The sequence below is a fragment of the Camelus bactrianus genome, chromosome 10 (assembly GCF_048773025.1).
Source record: "Camelus bactrianus isolate YW-2024 breed Bactrian camel chromosome 10, ASM4877302v1, whole genome shotgun sequence".
Classification (NCBI taxonomy): domain Eukaryota; kingdom Metazoa; phylum Chordata; class Mammalia; order Artiodactyla; family Camelidae; genus Camelus; species Camelus bactrianus.
The window spans coordinates 26,096,254-26,117,840 of record NC_133548.1 but is presented as its reverse complement, the minus strand read 5'-3'; the positions used below and the strand labels follow the sequence as shown (position 1 = coordinate 26,117,840).

The 21,587-nt window shown below is 33.1% G+C and overlaps 1 protein-coding gene across 5 annotated transcripts in view; it reads right to left on the bottom strand.

Moving 5' to 3' along the window:
- IMMP1L (inner mitochondrial membrane peptidase subunit 1) overlaps nucleotides 1-21,587 on the bottom strand; it is a 69,008-nt gene that overhangs the window by 24,541 nt on the left and 22,880 nt on the right. For all 5 annotated transcript variants that reach the window (XM_010964729.3, XM_045523728.2, XM_010964727.3 and 2 more), the window contains 2 exons: nucleotides 1,676-1,809; nucleotides 69-157 (listed from right to left, as the gene is read on the bottom strand). In XM_010964729.3, the coding sequence (XP_010963031.1) occupies nucleotides 69-157; nucleotides 1,676-1,780 (194 nt within the window). In that variant the 5' untranslated portion in view covers nucleotides 1,781-1,809. The remainder of the gene's footprint in view (nucleotides 1-68; nucleotides 158-1,675; nucleotides 1,810-21,587) is intronic.

Here is a 21,587-nt window from a genome sequence, read left to right as displayed (position 1 = left end):
TGCAGAAAAGACATGATGTATATGTATGTTTTCACCATAAATTAAATATATCTATGACAGAAATTTACCTTTGGATACCATAAAAATGTCGAGTAAGATTTTCTGCAAAGACAATATCTGAATTTTGAATTGTAGGCTCCATTGATGGTCCAGAACACTGAAAAGAAAGGTAATTTTGTAATTTAAGTTGAAAACCTTTTAAAATATAACCTAAATCATCTGAGCAGGCTGGAAAGAAAGAAAATCAAGCAAATGTTCTTCAAGCTTGGAGAATGATTTATAGTAAACTGGCAGCTCCCAGATAAACTGAACTCTGCAGATTGGCCATCAAGTCTGGAAACACAGGCAAAATACATTTTAAATGGTTTATTAATATTACATTATAATATATGAATAAAATAACATTATCTGTGTTTCCAAATTTGGGCCATCTTATAAAATTTAAACTCCATGAGGGCAGGGACCTTGTCTCCCATGTTCCCAGTTGTATAACCAAGGTCAACAGTGCTTGGCATAAAGTTGATACTCAATAAATGATCTATTTATTTTCTTGCTGTTGTCAAATATCACCCGGTACCCATGATGGTAATTCACCAAGTGGTATCATACTATTCTCGATGAGTTGATGCCTTTCCTTCTCTTCCAATGAGATGAACTTTAAAGACTTTCCATATTAGTAGGTCTTAAATAACAATCTTCATATATATCTCAGAACTGTAAAAATGATCATTGCAACTTAAAAAATCTAAATACAGCAGTCTCCAATTAGTCCACTTACGTGTAAATAACTTTTTACACAAAACTTCCTACTCAGGCAGAAAAGACCACAGTGAAAGTCTTTTGCTATCTCTGTAGCCCACTAGAAATACCAATGTAAATTTAAAAAAATAGAAGAGGGGAGTTTCAGTTAAATATATTTATTTGCATATATCCAGCTCAACTTAAGGTTATGACTGCGAATCTGTTAGGGTAAACCTGATGAAAATAGCAACACCAACATCAAAACCACTTACTGGACAATCAATTTATTCTCTCATTTGTAGGACAAAAGGTTAGTACCACCACGGCTGATAGATTTATGGTGCAATATTAAGAAAAAGCATTGGCAGAGGGACAGACAACATTTTAATGTTGACATTAAGGCAGAACAATCATTTGTTTTAATGACAGTTATTGACACTCTTAATGAAGGTTAAGAGTAGGAGTTTTAAAAATCAGAGAAATCTGTGTTGAAATTTCAAGTCTGTTTAGAATGATGGGACCTGGAGAAAGTTACTTGAGCTTTCTAGGCCTCTGCTTCCTGATATGTATAATGGATTTCTAGTAAGTAGCTCATAGAGCAGAAAAGGTTAAATCAGTTAATAAATGTAAAACATCAAAACCATCCTGGAACACAGTAAGTAGCATTCAATAAATGGTAAAAATTATTTTATTAGATTAATAAAGCCTTCTGTGTCCCTGACAGAAACAATACAGGATTATATTTAAAGTAATGGTTCCTATATTAGCGCCAATTCAAACACTCTCTTAGATCGCAAAATTTAGAAAGATTTTAACAGCCCTGCTTTATTCATTAATAACTTCAATTATAATAAAGGGAAAAACACATTGTCCTTCAATTTAAAACAAATAACATATGTTTAAAATGATTATTTTCTTGAATGTAAAAACTTACCATGACAACACCACCAACGTATTCAAAAGCACAATGAGCTATACAGCCATACTGAACAGTATAGCCAACAAGCCGAAAGGTTTTCCCCAGAACACCACGGAGCATAGTTCTGTGTGCACTCTGCTACCATTGGCCTGATGGTAAATTTCAAAAAGTTTCATGATCAATACTATTTGAAAACACTTTAAGAAATAGTTCTACTATAAAATACTTATCACCCAGAGTGTACTAAATGCCTAACACAGTTTGGTGCAGAAAAGCAAGAGCTTATTTTCATTTCTGCTCAAGGTATTTTGAATGGTAAATTATAGCCACTTAATATTTTGACTTACTAAACAGATATTATATTCAAATATCACTGGGTTTGTATATTAGTTAGATAACTAGTACATTCTGAACTTGTCTGCCTTTTTTCATGCCTTGGTTATTTCTTGGTCAGAAGGCCAAGAAAAGATACACCTAAGAAAAGATACTAACTCTTTCAAGTACTAATAATAGTTTTTCATACTGCTGCCTGCTGTACTGCATCAGTTCTTGCCACAACGTAACATGGTATAAAGTAGAAAGCACTAGAATAGCTGTATGAAAATGCAAGTTCTAACCTGCTTCTCTTATTAATTTGTGTGATCTTCAATGAATTACTTAACCTATCTGGGCCTTAATAAAATGTAAATAATAGTATCTCACAGAACGTAACCATTGCATTACATTGACTCCCATATTACTCCCTTCTTCCCACAACCTCAATGGCTTTCTATTAGATCAAGTACAGATTATTTAGACTAATTTTCAGGATTCTTGACAGATGGCTCCCATCCCGTCCTCAGCTTCTAATCTGATCTTCCCTGATGCACCTACATGAACTGACTACTCAATCATATTGCTCTAGTTTAGAGTAAACTTTGCCCAGTGAACACTTATTTATGCCAACACTCATGCCTAATATATTCTTCATTTTACTATCATCTATTCAATTTGTAACTCTTCTCCAAGTGCTTTCAATAGGCAAAACTTTCCTTCTCCTCTGGGTTTCTACGGTTCTTAATGTTCATTTTTTAATAATTAAGAACACTGTTTCTAAAGCTGATTGTCTGAGCAGGTATCCTAGCTCTGCTACACTGCAGCTGTGTGACCTTCAGGAGGTTATTTTACCTCTGTAAGTCTCAGTGTCTTTATCTGTAAAATGGCCTTAATATCAGTACCTCTCTCAGAGAGTTAGGATTTTTGTGCTCAGATGTGAAGTCTGTGAAGCAGAGAATTTCAACAAATCCTAGTTACTATATATTCGCTTGGCAATCAGAGTGTACTCATAACGTCAGTTGCATTTTCAAGTGTCTAAGTTTCTCGCTAATATATCTTTAAATAAAATAATAGAATTTAAGAGCCTACAGCATAAGACTATATCTTTTATCACTTATTAGTGTTCATTCACCTATTAAACATTTACTATGTCTTCTCCCCTAACAAGTCTTCCCTGGCACCAGCCCAAGAAATGTTATTTATGCTTTGTATCACTCACCTACCTTAAGCATACACTGATTATAATACTTACCACACTACACTGTTTACATCTTTTCCCTTATTACATACTATATTAGCTTATACAGCCGTGGGCAGCAACTGTGCAGTATTGATCTTTGAATCCTCAGGGCCTATCAAAGAAGGCTTGTTTGACTGAATTAACAAATAAATACTGAACCCAGATCTCCTATATCTTCCACATCTTTAGTATGATAAAATGATCACAAGGTTCAAAATGATGATCAGAAGACCACTGAGATTTCTGGTTAATGAAGAGACATGTTAATGCCACTCTCACTGAAGAAACTGTCAGCAACTTGTTAAAAAGTGCTCTCATTAAATTTTGCAGGTCATATGAAAAATAACTCTTCCCCTCTTTGGAATCGGGCTTACACTTATAACTGGTACACTTTAAAAACTATTGATTTTTAGAATTCAATACATTAATTAAAAGTAATATTTAAAAACACTTCATTACTGAAGTCCTATTTTTCAAAAAGATTCTTAAAAAGAGTAAGAAAACAATAGAATAAATATTATGTATAAAGTTAACCAGGTTGTGTAAATACTACTTTGCTCCAAACATAAAATTAGAGGAAAAAGTAGAAGTGAGTCCTAAAGCTTAGCTCTTAAAATGTGATCTATGAGAATAAATCTTGAAAAGGTGTGAAATGTTACATTTTAAAACTAAAATAAAAAGAAGCTTATCTGATTTCAGTGAGGGGATATATTATGAAACAAGAAGAAACATGGCACTTAACAAGAAGATACTGTCAATACAGATACAAGGTGAAGTTAGAGGGTAAATTATTAGCAATCTACCAAAATTTAATTTGTATTATGCAATAGAATCCATTTGGCTAAAATAATACTCAAAAATACAAAGATGCTATAACTGTACAACGGTTCTGTTTCACTGAGAAGCCTTGTAATTAATTCCCATTCAGAAGTAATTGGGGCCACAGAGCCATTTTTTATTACTCAGACAATGCCCAACTCCAAATACAATGTTTGTGATGAAACTGTCTCATAAAACAATAAATGAGATGAGTGATCAGAAGAAAGAAGAGATGCTGTTTCTTCTCTAAAGATACCAGCAACGGAATAGAGTCTGAAGTGTATAAGATTATTTTGGATCTTAGTCTCTTCAGATAAAAAGAGAGCTATGGAGCTCTTTACAGAGGAATCAGAGGATCAGGACTACTTGGCTTTATATGTTAAAAGTGCAATGAGGAGCACTGTTGAGAAATACTGAAATTGATAATAAGAGCTGATGGATTTTTCTAAAGAGAAATCTCAGAGTAGAAAGTAACATTCATATAAGACACACTGCTAGCACTCAGTAGCTCTACTAGCAACAGGAATTTAGACAGAGGTTTCCAACCTCTGGTTTACAGTGATTTCAAAGGGTTCATGACTCTACATGTGCATACATGTGCCAGATATCTTGTCTGCACCTCCAGATTCACTCTCCACCTTTCTTCATACTGATCTCTGTACTTGAAAACTGGCCTATATGAACTACATCCAAGCACTCTCATACCCTTTGCCTGAATGCCAGCAAGAAGTCAGAGGAAGGAAGGGTTATGTGTTTTCCTAGCTCCTTCCCTATAGAGGAAGCTCAAGCTGGCTTTCTCTTTGGACTAAAGGTCACTGAATCACCAAAGCAGTCTGCTATACAGAAATCTTTCTTCCTATAGATTCCTGTAACCTCTTCCTCCCTTGGTCCCTTCAGGCCTAGAAGTGACAACAGCTCCACTGAGGCTGGTTCCTGTTTATTCCTGGTGAATCCCTATGTCCTGCACATAATTTTGTGATTAGTTTTTGTAAATAAACCTTCCTTGAATTATCCTAATTTCAGTGTGTCAGCTATCTTCCATAGGGACCCTGATGATACAATACAGAACTTACAAAAAGAACAACTCTTACCATGTATAAGTTTACAATATTTGATGTTAATAAAGAAATTCTCATAAATAGGTATCTTGTAAAATTGCTGATGGGTGTGTAAAAATAGTACAACTCCTAAGGAGGGTAATCTGGCTATCAGAACTGACTATATATTTTATTCCCTGACCTAACCATCCCACTTTTAGAAATTCACCCCCAAAATATAGCTCCAAGATTCAAACACTGTGCATACAAGAGTCTTTATATTAGCATTATCTAAAATAGCAAAATTAGAAACAAGCAAAATGCAAAGGAAACAAGTTGACCTAAATTATGGTACATCCACACAGAGGAGTTCTATACACCTGAAAAAATTGAGGAAGAGTTCTATGAGCTGATATGAAATGATTTCCAGGATAAACTGCTTTGTTTAAAAAAAAAAAAAGTACAAAAGAGTATATATAGCAAGTGACTATTTCTGAAAGAAGGAAAAGGGGTATTTTTCCAGAGATAAGAAGGAAAAATAAACCAGAAAAATAATGAAAATTATTACATTAATAAGGGGAATGGGTGGGAACAGTGTGGAAAGAATAGGGATAGGAATGAGACATCTGAGCATACCTCTGTATATTGTTCTGAGCCAAGTGTTTTACATATTCAAAAATAGAAGTAAACAAAAACTATAAAAAGAAAATACTAAAATTGAAAATAAACAAGGAAAATGAGCCAATATGTGTAATACTACCATATACCAAAAAAAAAAAAAAAATTATTTCAAGTATTTTTAAACACAAGATAATTTTAAGGACAAAAATATTTTGCAAATGAATCTTAAACTTTTCTTAGCAGTTTTGTTATTGGTTGTAGCACTTTATGTGTATTTTGAGTAGTACAAATGAGTAAATATATTAAATTGTTGATACCAGGATTCTCAGTGTGAGAAAAAGAAGCTAGAGATATAGAATGGGAGGGTAAAAATGAGTTGGAGGGATCAAAACAAATTCATTCAAGTAAATATGTGCAGGTTGGTCTATCTGCCTGTCTGCCTATATAAAATATCATCCTAGCTCTGAAAAGACCACTGAAAAGACCACTAAAAGAAGCAATGATACTACAGTAGTAATATGCACACTTAGCCCTCAAATTTTTCGTTTCCAAATACCATTCCCTACTAAGAAAAATAATTTAGGGCTAAACAGTCTTGCTGTACCACAAAGCTTGTATGTGTTCAAAGTATAATGGAGACATTGGAACCATTTTGAGGGTTCTCCCACTGGCTGAATGTGGGATTTTAAAAAAAGTAATAATAGTAATAAATAATACATTAGATTAAAAATAAAATCTATTGAGATAATAATAATGTTTTTTTAAAAAGAAGAATGTGCTGGGGACAGAGAAAGTTCTTTATTAAAAAATGACAGCTAATAAATATAGAGGGAATAATAACATTACCACCAATGTAATAATTGATTCAAGCAAGGGCCACTGATAGACGTTAAAAATTACTGGGCGAAAGGTTGTCGGTACACAGTATATGTGCAAAGTATTAAAGTGAATAATTTATTCTTTACAAAGAGAACAAAATACCTTTACATGGAGAGATCTGGTAAATATTATCTTAACCAAGTGATGAAATTTAGCTGCATAAATAATGGTACAAACTGATACAATGTAGCTTGCTGACATGATGCAATAACAAGTACATCATCATCTGTGTACTATGTGTGCCAACAATGTGCAACCTAAACCTAATTATGAACAATCAGATACATCCATTCCATATATCCATGGTGGACATTCTACAACTTGGACACTTAAAAATATATAAATTTAATGAAAGAAAAAAGTAACAAGAGTACTATTTTAACTTATTAAAAAATACAAGGACATGACAACCAAATACAATATGAAATCCTTAATTGCACCCTGGAGCAAAAGGGAAAAAAAGCAATAAAAGATACTACGGGGATAACTGGGGAGATTGGAACATGGCCCACAAATCAAAACACATCACCATTTCAATGTTAGATTTCTTAACAATATCACGGCTATGCAGGAGAAAGATCTTGTTCATAGGAGAAAAACACTGATTTAGACATGAACGTCATGTTTGCAACTTTCCTTCACATGGTTTACTTCTACTACTAATAATATAGACAGGTAGACAGATGTAGACAGAGAAATTTATACACATACATATACATATACACATATATATACAAATATGTACATATATTCATATATATATAGGAATAGACAAAGCTAATGTGGCAAAATGTTCACTGTAACTCCAGATGGAGTGTATATGAATGGGCATAATACTATTTTTTCAACTTGATTATAGAATTTTTAAAAAGAAACACTTGGGGGGAAAACAGGTATCCTCATAGTCATTCAATCATTCAATCATTCAACGAATATTTATTGAGCTTCTACTAAATGCCAGATACTGGATTCAGCCCTGAAACTATAAGAGTGAGCATGACAGAGTTTAAAGTTTACTGGGGCAGATGTCACACACACACACAGTAGACAAATAAACATTTAAGTATATTCAATGATTTCCATAAAGAAAAAATACACTAAAGTGATAAGGAATGATGGGTGGAACATATCACTTTAGGATGAATCAGAAAAGATTTCTCCGAGGAAATGCCATTGAAGTTGGGTTCTGAAAGATAAAGTAAATATGGTAACAGTGGAAAGAACATTATGGGCAGACAAAACACCATGCATGTGCTTAAGGAAGTAAAAGAAGGCTGGAGCACTGTCTGAAGGACATAAAATGAGACTAGAGAGATAGGCAAGGTTATTCAAGTCTTGTAGAATTTTGCATTTTGTTCTAAGAGTAATGGGAAGCCACTGAAGGATCTTAAGCAGGAGAGTAACACGATCCGATTTACAACTTAAGATCACTCTCACTACTATGCAGAGAAAGGACTAGAATGGGGGCAGGAATAGAAATGCTAGGGCAATTAGGCTGGACCAACTATAATAGTGGCAATAGAAAGGGACAAAAATGGACAGATTTGACAAAATTCAGAAGCAGAATAAATAGCAAGGGATAGGATGACCCTCAGGTTTCTGGACTGAGAAACTGGGTACATGGAATTCTATCCACATGGTTCTATTCATACTCACATTTGGGCTAGAAAATGAAAGGTCCCATTTTGTTCATGTTAAAATTAAAATATTTGTGAGACACTCAATTGGACATGTATGAGACTAGAGCTCTAGAATTCAAAGGAAATTTCATACATGAAAAGTCTTGGAAAAATAATTCCTATCTTAGCGTGAATTATATTCTACTGCAAATAAGAGAAAACTAGAATAAAAATAGCTTAAGCAAGGGATTTATTTTCTAACATAGATAGGTAGACAGGTGTAGACAGAGAAAGAAGAAGTATCAAGTTTATTCCTGACTAATTTTTTTTGTCTTTTTATCCAAGAAAAAAACACCTTTGTTCCATTTATATCTAACCAGAAACACAGAAAAAACATATAAAAACACAGAAACACAGTCACGTTTGAGCTCCAATGGTAACAATCCCATAGGGAGAGAGGCTAAAGATGAGGAAAGACTACAGGTAAGAGAGGGGAAGAGGAGAGGGAAATAGAGAGATGACTGAACACTGAGGTAAAGAAGGCAAGAGGAAGACTTCAATGCCAGTTTTGACAGAGTAGCTTACACTAGATTAAACAATTAAATACAAAGGGTCCTGGGAGAAAACTGCTGTTTTCTTTACAAGCTTTGTAGCACTATTTTACTTGAAAAACACCTGAGTATTTTATTATCTAAAAAGAAAAAAATGAAAGCATTGATGAAAGTATAAAAGAGAGATGTGGAAATGGAGACAACACGTACAGTCAATTCTTTGCAAAAGTTTGGCCACGAAGGCAAGCTAAACAGTAGACAAGTTTTTTAGCCTTAACAGTATTGACATTTGGGGCCAGACAGTTCTGCATTTTAAGTAGCTATCTTTTCCACTGTAGGATTTCAGTAGCATCCCTAGCCTCCAGATGCCAACAGGACTCCTTCCCTAGTTGTGACTAACTCAAATGTCTCAGACATTGACAAATGTCCCCAAGGATGTAAAATTGCCCTCAGTTGAGAACCACTGTCATAAAGTAATAGGAGGAATGTGGTATTTAGCATTTTTTTTTTAAAAAAACACAGAAACACAGTCACGTTTGAGCTCCAATGGTAACAATCCCATAGGGAGAGAGGCTAAAGATGAGGAAAGACTACAGGTAAGAGAGGGGAAGAGGAGAGGGAAATAGAGAGATGACTGAACACTGAGGTAAAGAAGGCAAGAGGAAGACTTCAATGCCAGTTTTGACAGAGTAGCTTACACTAGATTAACCTTCTTGGTTAAAACAATACAACAATAACAACATCTGGATAAAATAAGCAAAATGGCTGTTTAAAAGCAGTAGGCAGCAATGTAGGCAGGATCTGAGGGTCAAGGATCTATGAGACAAGGAAGAACATAAGGTGAGCTCCACATTCACTTTGCCTTTTCTCCAAGAATACTGGTCAATTCACAGTACAGGAAAATAAGAATCTCAGCAGAAAGTGGCAGTCTCACATGTCCAGGACAGAGGTTGGAATTTGCAGCTGTCAAAGTAGATGGCATGTGGCAGTCAAACTGTAGATAGGAAGGAACTACAAGTCTGCGTGCAATCTCGTGGTGAAGTGCTGGCCAACTGCTAAATTGCTACCTGAGCAGAGTGAGACTCTGACAGTCCCAGCAGAAAGCGCAGATAAAAAAGCAAGAAACCTAAGCAGAGATGTTAGCAACCACAGAACACCATACAAAGTGAGGGGGACAGGGATTGGACTTCAAGACCCTCCAAGGCTAGCCGTGTTGGTTGTGACTACAATAGGGCTACCACAGGGAGAAAAGGCAAAAACTGAAACTGATCAGCCTTAACAAAGAATCTGACCAACCCTTGACAGGATTAAAGTAAGTTGCTCAGACACTATCTACTTGACTGAGGAAAAACAAAACGAAATAAAAACACTAGTTTTCATAGGACAAATGCAACATTATTTAGAACTCCTACAATATTTTCTATAACCTTGGAGAATGCCTTTTTAAAAAATTGAGATAAAATTCACATATTGTATAATTCAGTCTTTTAAATGACACAATTCAGTGGTTGTTAGTACATCCAGAGGGTTTTAGCATATCCATCACCATTAGTTAACTCCAGAACATTTTCATCATCTCAAAAAGAAACCCCATATGCATTAGCAGTCACCCTCTATTGCCTCCTTCCTTCTAGCTCCTGGCAACCATGTCTCTATATGCTAATTCCAGACATTTCTTATAAATGGAATCATACAATATGTGGTGTTTTTAGATTGGCTTCTTTTACCAAGCCTAATGTTTCCAAGGTGCATACATGGTGTAGCATGTATCAGCACACCACTCCTTTTTATGGCTGAATAATATTGCAATGTATAGGCCTATCATTTTTTAAAAATCTATTCATCAGTTGATGGGCATCTGGGTTGTTTTCACTTTTTGGTGATTATGAAGAATGCTGCTATGAACATTCAGGTATAGGTTTTGTGTGGACATATGTTTTCAAATCTCTTGGGTATATATCTAGGAGTAGAATTGCTGGGTCACATGAAAATGCTGTTTAACTTTTTGAGGAACTGCAAAATGTTTTCCAAAGTGGCTATACCATTTTATATTTTCACAAACAATGTATTAGGGTCCAATGACCTTATATCCTTGCCAATAACCTTGTTCTTGTCCATGTTTTGATTATGGCCATCTAGTGAGTGTAAAGTGATAACTCACTGTGGCTTTGATTTGCATTTCCCTAATAACCAATGATACTGAGCAGCTTCTTCATGTGGTTACTGGCCACTTATATATCTTCCCTGAAGACATGGCTATTCAATTCTCTGCCCATAAAATCGGGCTAGTATCATTTTAAACTTAATTCAATAAAAGATTATAAGCATAATATAAAATAGGACCAAGTGATTGTATTCAAAGTATGTTATAAAACAAAATAAATTTACTGATAGCCAAGAGAAAAAAGTACACAATAGAAACAGATGATTCAGATATTGATATTAACATATGAAGAGTTGAAAATAAAAATGATTAACATTTGGTATAAATTTGTTGTTTATCTATTTTATATATAGTAGTTAGTATCTGCAAATCTCAAACTCCCAATTTATTTATATCAATATAAGACCAAATAGGGTTTAAAAGTAAGGTAAATACTACTAGAGACAAAAAGGAAAAAATTTCATAAGAATAGAAGCATTTTTAAAATTGAAAGGACTGAAAAACCATGCAGAGTATATTCTCCAAAATACTTAACAGAAGAGTTAAACTAGAAATCAATAACAAAAAATTAAACAAACATTTGCAAATGTTTGGGAATTAAGGAAAATACATATTTAAAAATTCCCATCTTTACTAAACAATAATGAAAATATGACACAACAATACTTATGAGAGGTACCTAATGCAATGAGAATAAGAAAATGCATAACTTTAAGTGCATAAAATAGAAAAGAAGGATGAAAATTAATTACCTAGGCTTTTATCTCAAGAAGATAGAAAAAGAGGCACAAATTAAAACCAAAACATAGAGAGGAAAAAAATAGTAAAACAAATTAATGATATAAAAAGCAAAAATAGAACAGCAAAAATCAATAAAACCAAAAGCTTATTGTTTAATAAAATTATCAAAACTGATAAACACTAGCAAGTCTAATCAAGAAAAAAACAGAGACTCCCAAATTATCAGTATCATGATTAAAAAAGGAGCAACACTAGAGATCTAACAAACATTAAAAGATAATAAAAGTACATTATAAAACATTTTATTTAATAAATGCTGATATTTTAAATTAAATTGATACAACTTACCAAGACTGACAGAGAAATTAAAAACCTGAATAGTCCTGTATATATATCAGAAATTTAGTCTGTGATGAAAAATATTCCCACAAAAAAGATTCCGGGCCCAGATGACTTCACTGATAAATACTTCCAAACATTTTAGGAAGAAATAACATTAACCATAAACTCTGTAATTAGATAGAAATGAAGGAATACTTCCCATCTGGTTTTATGCAGCCAGTATAACCTTTATACTAAAACTTGACAAGGGCATAACAGGAAAAGAAGTCTCTCATCAACATCAGCAAATTGAATTAAACGATATGTAAAAAGGATCATGAGCAAGTGGGATTTATTCCAAGAATGTACTGTTGGCATATCATTTTGAAATCAATCAGTGTAATTCACAGAACTAATAGAAAAAAAGAAAATTACATAATCACCTCAACTGATGCAGTAAAAACATCTGATAACATTCAACACATTTTCTGATGAACCTAAGAATAGAAGGGAGCTTCCTTAACTTATAAGGATTATTGACAATAAAAAACAAACAACAAGTAAATAACAACAACAACAAAATTTTAACATATTACTGGTAACATAATGACATGCCATTGTTGGTCCTAACCAATTCACTTAAAAGGATACAAAAACTGGAAAGGAAGATGTTAAAAGGTCATTATTAACAAATGAGATTTCTCTATATAGAAAAAGAGTAACTGTGTGAGTTAGCAGGGTCTCTTGATAGAAGATCAGCAGGTAAATTAATTAAATTTCTATATACTAGCAAAAACCAATTAGAAAATGAAACTTTAAAATACAGCACCAAAAAGCTTAAGACAAAAATCAAAAGAAATGTTTAAGACCTTCACAATGCTGAGAGAAAGTGAAGACCTAAACAATGAAAAGATATACTCTGCCTGTAGATTGGAAGAATGTCCAGTGTTATTAGTTCTACCTCAAACTGGTCTGTAGATTAAATGCAATTCCGGTGGAATTTTTTTAGTAGAAAATGGCAAGTTCATTGTAAAATGTTTATTGAAATACAACAGATCTAGAATAGCCAAGGCAAATATTAAGGAGAACAAAGCTGGAGGGACTTACTTCAGATATCAAGATTCATAATAAGGTTACAGTAACTAAGACAGTATTATATTGGGAGCAAATGTAGACAAATTACCAAAGTGGCTAAAATTAGAAAGACAACACAAAGAGCTGAAAAAGATGTGGAGCAACTAGAACTCTCAACCACTGCTGGTAAAATGATAAACTTACACAAATATTTTGGAAGACTGTTTGACAGCATCTACTAAAGTTAGTACATACCCTGTGATATGGCAATACTATTCCTAGACATGCACCACAGAAAGAGATGCTTATGTTCAACAAAGACACATACAAGAATATTCATAGCAGCTTTATTCATAATATCACAATACTATAAACAACCCAAATGTCAACTATCAGGAGAATGGATAAATTGTGGTACATTCATACAATGGACACTATATACCATGGTAAAGGAAAAAAATATTGCTATACACAACAACATGAATGAATCTCACAGACATAATGTTAGTGAAAAAAGATGTTAGTGGAAAAAAACAAACACAAAAGGGTACACACTGTATGATTCCATTTATATTCTTCACTTTATGAAATACAAGCAAAACTAGTCTATGATGACTGAGTTCAGAAAAGTGGCGTAAGTTTGAGATTGAGCCTGAGCAGTGGTTACACATGTATATACGTGCAGAAATACATCACATGATAGGCACATGTATGTGTATGTGTGCTGTGTATCAACCAAATAATCAAGATGATAGGAGGGATCAAACAAAAGTAGACAGATTCACTTTTGACAGAAGTTGGGATACCTTCTCCAACTTAGTAAGAAGAAAAATAAGCTGGGTTCAGATACTGGTAGTTTTGTCAGTTTGATGACAGAAAAATGAGGGAGCTCTTGCTTCAGGTTTTTATTTTCTCAGTCTCAGGATCTGAAGTCAATAGCAGAGATTGGGAACTCTCAGCATAAATCAAGCTGGTAAAATGAGAACTGGTTACAGATGTATTAGTACTACATTCCTGCTATAACAAATTCTCATGAAGTTAGTACCATTCTTCCATGGTCACATCTCCCTCTGACTCTCTGGTTTTCCTCTGCCATCTTTCACTTTTAAGGACCCCTGTGATCATATTGAGCCCACCCAGATAATACATGATAATCTCCTCACCCAAGTTACTTAATTTAATTAATTACATCTGCAAAGTCCTTCTTGCCATGTAAGGTAATATAACCACACTTTCTGGGAATTAGGACATGAATACTTTGGAGTGAGGGGTGATACTATTCTACCTATCACATCAGAATACTGACACACTAAACCATTAGTCATCAAAGTGTGGTCCTAGATCAGGGCATTATCAGGCAACTTGCTTGAAGTACAAATTCTTGGGCCAAACTCAAGATTTATGTAATCAGAAATTTTGGGAGTATTGCCCAGCAATCTGCTTTAACAAGTTCTTCAGGTGATTCTGAAGCAAAATAACATTCGAGAACCATCGCTCTAAGCTCTCAGGGTGGCCAACAGCCACTTCCATCCTTGAGCAGCCTTACTCATCTAGTCATGTACTGCTGTGTGCCATGTAACTTACCATATTCCATGTGTACTGCGAAAAAAGTTGGAAAGCTTTGGCATATAGAATTCTTACTCTACCTAGCAAACATAATTTGTTACTTTCTATTCCCTATCACATCTGCATTTTTTAAAAAACTTAGTCATTAGTGCAGAGAATCAATTCTTTCAATGGTGAACCTAAGTACTCTATCAGATCATAAATAGAAGAGTCACAAAAAAAGAAATGAAAATTAAAAATTGTGATTGTGTCACATAATACAAGAAAATAAGTGTACAATAATCCTCCACAGAAAAGGCTTTTTAAGAAACTCTTTGAGAGACTGTTTAAAATACAGTAAACTCTATGTAACACTGATATAAGGGAGCAAGGCTATTATCCACTTTCAAAAGGTATTTACATTACAGATTTAAAAATTTTTTTCCTAAAACATAAAGTAAGAAAAAACTATGTGAGATGTAAGTAATAATGGCTTCCTTCAACACACATTTTAAAAAATCATTAACTATCAACCAAAATACAGCAACAATAATAGCAAATACTGTTAAATAGTAGCTCTTGCCATGTGCCAAACACTGTTCTCATTACATATATCGATTCATTTAATTCTTACAATAATTCTATGAGAACTTAAGCATCTCATTTTACAGATAAAGAAACTGAGGGACAGAAAGGTTAAGGAACTATTCAAAATCACCCAGCTGATATGCAGCAGAGTCAGAATTCAAAATGAGGTTGGGTTCTAAAGTCTACCATCATGCTACACTGCCTCTAAATTAAAATGAAAGAAATTTGTTAGAAACTACGCAATAGGCATAGAAGAGAGGTTTGTTAAAACTAGCTAAAAAGATGGAACAGAGTGAACTTTAAAAGCCAAAAAGAAAGTAGACATTCCTCCATCCTTAGAAGTTTCTGGGAATAGGGGTACAAGTCTAAGATCTTGACTTAGAATCAAACTATTGAAGTAGCTTTATAGTGATTTCAGAATACCCAAAGTCACAAAGAAAACAACCACCTGATTGTTTGGGTCTGGAATTCCTTTGAAAAGAGAATGTTTTGTTTCAGAAATAGGGGGAAAAATGTACAGTGTCAGTGTTAATTGAGACTATCAATTTACAGAAATTCATTCACTTTAAAGTATAAGTAACCAAAGAAGTGATTAATATCACATACTTTTTCGTTTTGATAAATGGGACAGTTAGTGAATATATTAGCATTTAAAGAAGCATTCATATTAAGAAAAGGTGAGGAGAGAGTAGATGTGAGGCAGAAAACAAACCCCAACATCACAGTTTTGCTACATTTACCTTCATTTGAATAAGAAAAAACAGCAGACATAATGACATTCCTGAGACCTCTATGATTTCTAATATTCAAGAATACCTACACAAAATATATTTTCCCATATAGTGATATATATAAAGCAACTGAAAGAGAGATGTCCATTTCAGATCCTGAATGGAAGTTATTGTGACAAGGAGAGAACAACAAAGACTCATTAAGACATGGATGCTGAGTGGTGTACTCTGTTCGATAGCTAAATAATTTACTCTCACACAGCAGCCTCTCCATCAAAGTAATTCAAATTCCTGCCATTTCAAAATCACCTTCAAGGCTGCTCATGAATTGTTCAAATCTATAATGTTAAATCTACTGTAAGACTTGTACAGAGGGTATTTTTTATTTTCTAGAAATTCAAATTCAAAGAGCTCTTATCCCCATAATCAGTGAAGATTTTAGTTAAACCTATTTATTTTGATTCATTCTCAGAGAAAATAATTGTCATCACTTTAAGGTTTAAAGCAATGAATACTGCTTTAAATCTGACTGTAGCATCAAAATAACCCAAGAACCTAATTTAAAATCCAAATTTCCAGGCTCCCATCAAAGAGCTAATATATGAGAATCTATGAGAGCAAGACTGCAAAACTCTGTAGTTTAAATAAGTTCTCACAAAGGAAACCCAGTAAAGGACTTTGTGCTGTCATTTGAGATCACTGAGACATACTCAGCATTTTCAGAAACTTGACAAAATTTAGCCATTCATTATTTTTAAACTAAATGCTAAGTTTGGGATAATTCCATAAATTTTCATCATCAGATAAATTTTATAATGCTAATATTTTCATGGTTTTTAAAAATCCAGTATTATTTTCTGAAGTTCACTTTTTACAGATATACAAAATCAAAACTCATTTTATGTTTATAAAGCATATGTTTATGTTTATAAAGCACTGACACTTTTAATACAATCAAGTGCCAGTTTCCAAACAGTGAAATACCAAAACCATCTCATTCATCCAACCAGCAATTCCCCAACGGCTATATAACCCATCTATTTCAGAACAATATACAAGCGGTACAAGCAATAGTTGAAGGATATTCATGCAAATGGAAGAAATAGCATTTAGCATCGTCATAGGCTAGCTGTCGCTGTGCCAGTCTACAGTTTCCTGCACGGCCCTTTAGAGGAAATGCTAAGGCTCATAAATTACCAAAAAAAAAAAAAAGAAAAAAAAAGAAAAAGTTCATCATCGTTAAATAATTAAAAAGCCCTATGCTTCCCATCCCGCTTTTTTGTTACAACTGACTTTTTAAATTTTTTCTTCATTTCTCTCACCCTGTATCCCTTTTTCTTATCTACAAAAATAACTTCCTTAACTCTTACTGACATTGTAAGTCACCTGTGCAATAAATTAGTTGTAGATGAGTCAAATTTCTTTATTATCAGTAAAGTACTAAATCTGAGTAACCTATACCTACCTGAAAAGAATGTATATCATTCAGAAGACCTTATATATTAACAATGAATTTAATTAAGATTAGTTTATTTGGGACTTTCCAAAGGAAAATAAGCACCTCTAATCAAACAAGAGTAATGCCTAGGACAGGGAAGAAAAAACACTCTCAACTGCCACTCAGTGAACAGCTGAATATAAAGCAGAAAAGTAAACAGTGACTATGTTTAATAAAAGCTTTGAGACAAATTTTGTTTTGAAAGGAAAGCTACTTTTTTGAAATAATTATATAATACTATTAGCTTTGACAGAAAGTTACCCTCAGAAAATACACTACCTGACAAAATAATTTGAAATTACACATAAACCAAATATTGTATATTTAAAATACAAGTAATTATAAGGGTGAGAAAAAGATCTTAGTCCACTTGTTTCATGAATAGATCTTTTCAGTGTAAGAGAATTTTAAATAAACAGCTTTTCAAATAGTAAAAACACAAAAGGAAGGCTAAAGAAGTCCTTTATAAACTAATATAATTCAGTTCAGCAGAAATATTTCTCATTCATTCATTACAAATGTGGCAACAAATTAAGAAACACATTTTGGAATACAACAGCTTGGAACTAGTTAAAACAAAATTCAATAAGAACGACAAGTTTGCTAGGTAGGTTTGACCAACGATCAATTTATTATATTCACTATTGATTTTTTAATAAAGACTTCATATGGAGAAGAGTAAAATGTACTATATGTAAACAGAGGCTATAAGTAAATCAGCACATTGTGTATAATGGATGATTATATTTCAATTCTTATAATTTCAAAAAATATTTTAGTCACCTAAGATTCTTAAACTTAAAAACATTAAATTACGGTTTTATAATCTACTTTTTCAAATACAAAACTTCTAAATCAAAAAACACAATAAGATAAAAATCAAGTTCTATGAATAAATATTTAAAAGTAAGTACTCTAGGATCATAGCACTGACAACACTAATTATCTTTTCTAGTCTTGGCAGTTATGTTGCGTACTGTTTGGGTGACTGATGGGATAATTTCACTTCATTTTCTCTCAGTTTATTATGGACCATGTAAGAGAAGAATATTAAAATTAAAACCTCTAAACAAAGTACTTGATAAAGTTTTTGGTTGAAATAAAATGCTTTTAAAAAACACCTCAATTAACTAATACATGATTTTAGAGCACTTGACTAAACCCCTATCTGCTAAAGGAAAACTTTGACTAAGAATTTCTGAACTAAAAAAATAGTCACTCAATACTAACATTAACTATTTAAAGACTTTTACATAAGATCTTACACTTTCACAAAGAAACCTTTTCATCAGCAATTTGAGCCAGCATTAACTTAATTATTAGACTATGTGTCTATATATTTTTATACCATTAAACATTTTATTCACTAAAACCATTTAATCAGCAGGAATTAAAGCAGTCACAGAACAGGTAAAACATATGACAAAACAAATTATTCCAATTCCTTATATCTATAGACATTTTCATTAATTTATTGATAATGGCCTTATATCTAAAAGAACACTAAAGTATTTAAACTAGTACTTAATTTCAAGTATAAATCTTAACCAATAGCTAATACATTATGTCACTGAAATGGAAAAAGTATAAAAGACGTGATTAATCAACTTTATTTCAACATTTTAATAAATTTCAAGTCGTACATAGTTTATAGTTTATATATGTCTTACATAATTTATGAGTCATATAGCTTATAATAAGGCTACATATTTTAAATAATAAAACAGCATATTTTTTGCCTTGATCACCTGATTTGTTGTTGTTGTTTATAAAAATTAATCACAGTTAGCAGGATAGAAATCGCTTTGAGCTTCATGAATGACATCCAAGGGATGGGAAAGGATTAGTTCTCAGTTGCTGCCAGTTATAGCGCCAGGTGGCTTTTTCTGCAGTGAAGGTGTTACCGATAATCCCATTACACTGGTACTAAATCTTGCAGACATCAAAATTATCACCAAGGTTCCTTTTCATCCCATCCTTTCCAAATGACTGGAAGTCGCTTCACCTGAAAGAAGTCAAATCCACATGCAGCTGCTGTTTTAGCAGGCAGCAAACTCCCTGAGAATGCCAGTCGTGATTCAATTTTGCTGTGCTGGTGGCCCCCTATTCCCTGTCCAATAATACATCTGTTAAAAAATCCTACAGCTACAAATCAAGTTTAATCCTACCAGGGACCTCATGTTGGTCTTGTCTTCCAAAAAGGCAGCAGGTTCTGCTGTCTATCTGCTGGTGTCTGGGGAATACCCTTTAAATCCCAGCCCTACTTAGAAGAATAAGCTAAGGATCACAAAACATGACCTCAAAAACCCTGATATGACTATATTCTGACCCAGAGGCATTCATTCTAGGTGAAGATTAGAACTTTGCATAATAAGATTACACAGCAAGTGAATGATATCAAGGGACTATCCATATGCAGCCGCCTGGTTTTCTATAGACAGCCTGTGCTCTGCAATATGCAGTGCAGACGAAAAAAAGCTTGGTCTTTCTAGCTGAAATAAAATAGATTCACATAAATTAGTTGGCCGTTTCCAGATTCCTAAATCCCCTATTACATCTTTTATTGACAGCTCCTGTGAGGATAGCTCAAATGTTATTCCTTTTTATTCTGTGCTTCTATAACAATCATGCTCTGTAATTGAAATGTACATAGATTATGGCTAGAAATTAACATCTTGTTTGCTGTAATCTTGGATTACAATTGACTGTGTACATAATAAAATTAGGAAATCAATGGATTGATTTATCATCTCCAAGAAACTAGAGGTATTGTTTAAAGAACAGTTTAACATTTTGTGCCAACACTTTAAATGTAAAAGTCACAAAGTGAAGTCAATAAAAATTTAAGTGACTAAGGATACAACAGGCATCAGACAATATCTACATAAAAGTTAGATTATGTAACAATTAGCTCATTTCCCTCAAAATTTAGAATATGTGAAATATTCAGAGGTTTCATGAACGTATGATTTTCTCTCTAAACCATACCTGAGCAAGGTCAATTACAGATAAGAAGGTCTCTACTTTTTATAAAATAGGTACAGAAGCAGTATTTTATATGAATCACCTTGATCATTTTACACTTTAAAATATCTGAATCGATTCAAATCAACTGTAATTTATGGTTTTATAATTCTTAACTATATATTTTTAAAGTACTTGTGGAAGGAACCTCTCCTTACATTTGCCTGTATACGGAGCATTTAAAATGTATGGAATCCTAGAGATGTTTAGAAAACAGTACTTTATGTTCAGCTTTTTTCTTCCAAGAAATTTAAAGCTTTACCAACTTTAAACACATATGAAAAGAGAGATTCATATACATTCACACACCTATTCAGAAAAATTCTAAGAATCTGAAAAGGTGTTCTCAATTTTATTTCAAAAAAAAAGTATCAAGAATTGCCATAGGATTCTTTTAAAACTAAGCTCCTTGGTATACTTGAACTATTACTTATTTGACAAGTTTGATTTGCCCACAATTGTTGAGGAACATACCACATCCATTACATTAGCCATTATCTGCTTATCATCACAATACTTTTAAGCATATCTACACAATATCTGGTAAGTACTCAGGAATCAAGTGATATAATTCTGGTTTTGTGTATTAATCAGAAACACACATACCAATATTATCAGTGGTAGAGTTATAAAAGACACTTTATGTAATTTCAACTATACAGCACATGAATACTCTTGGCTTTTTTAGGATACTACTAGAAAAATAATAAGGGATGCAAAAAAATATGTATTTCTGTTATGCTATTTAGATGTAGTTACTTTACAGCTGCACTGTTCAGTGAGGTAGCCACTAGCGATGTATGGCTATTGAGCACTTGAAATGTGACTAGTCCAAATTGAAATGTATTATAAGTATAAAATATATACTGGAGTTTGAAGACCATAAAAAAAAGAATAAAAATATTTTACATTGATTACATGTTGAACATTTAACATTTTGGATCTAGCGGGTTAAATAAAAAATACATATGACTTGCATTATGTTTCTATTGAACAGCACTGCTTTAGCAGATTACACATTTTCAGTAATTTATTCCTAAGCTAACTAAAATTGTACTACTAATAAAATACCAGAGCAGAGGGTTGTTATGGAAAAACAAACATTCCAGTGTCAAATCTGATAGATAAGCTTAGTAACCAAAGAATAAAATGCTGTCACT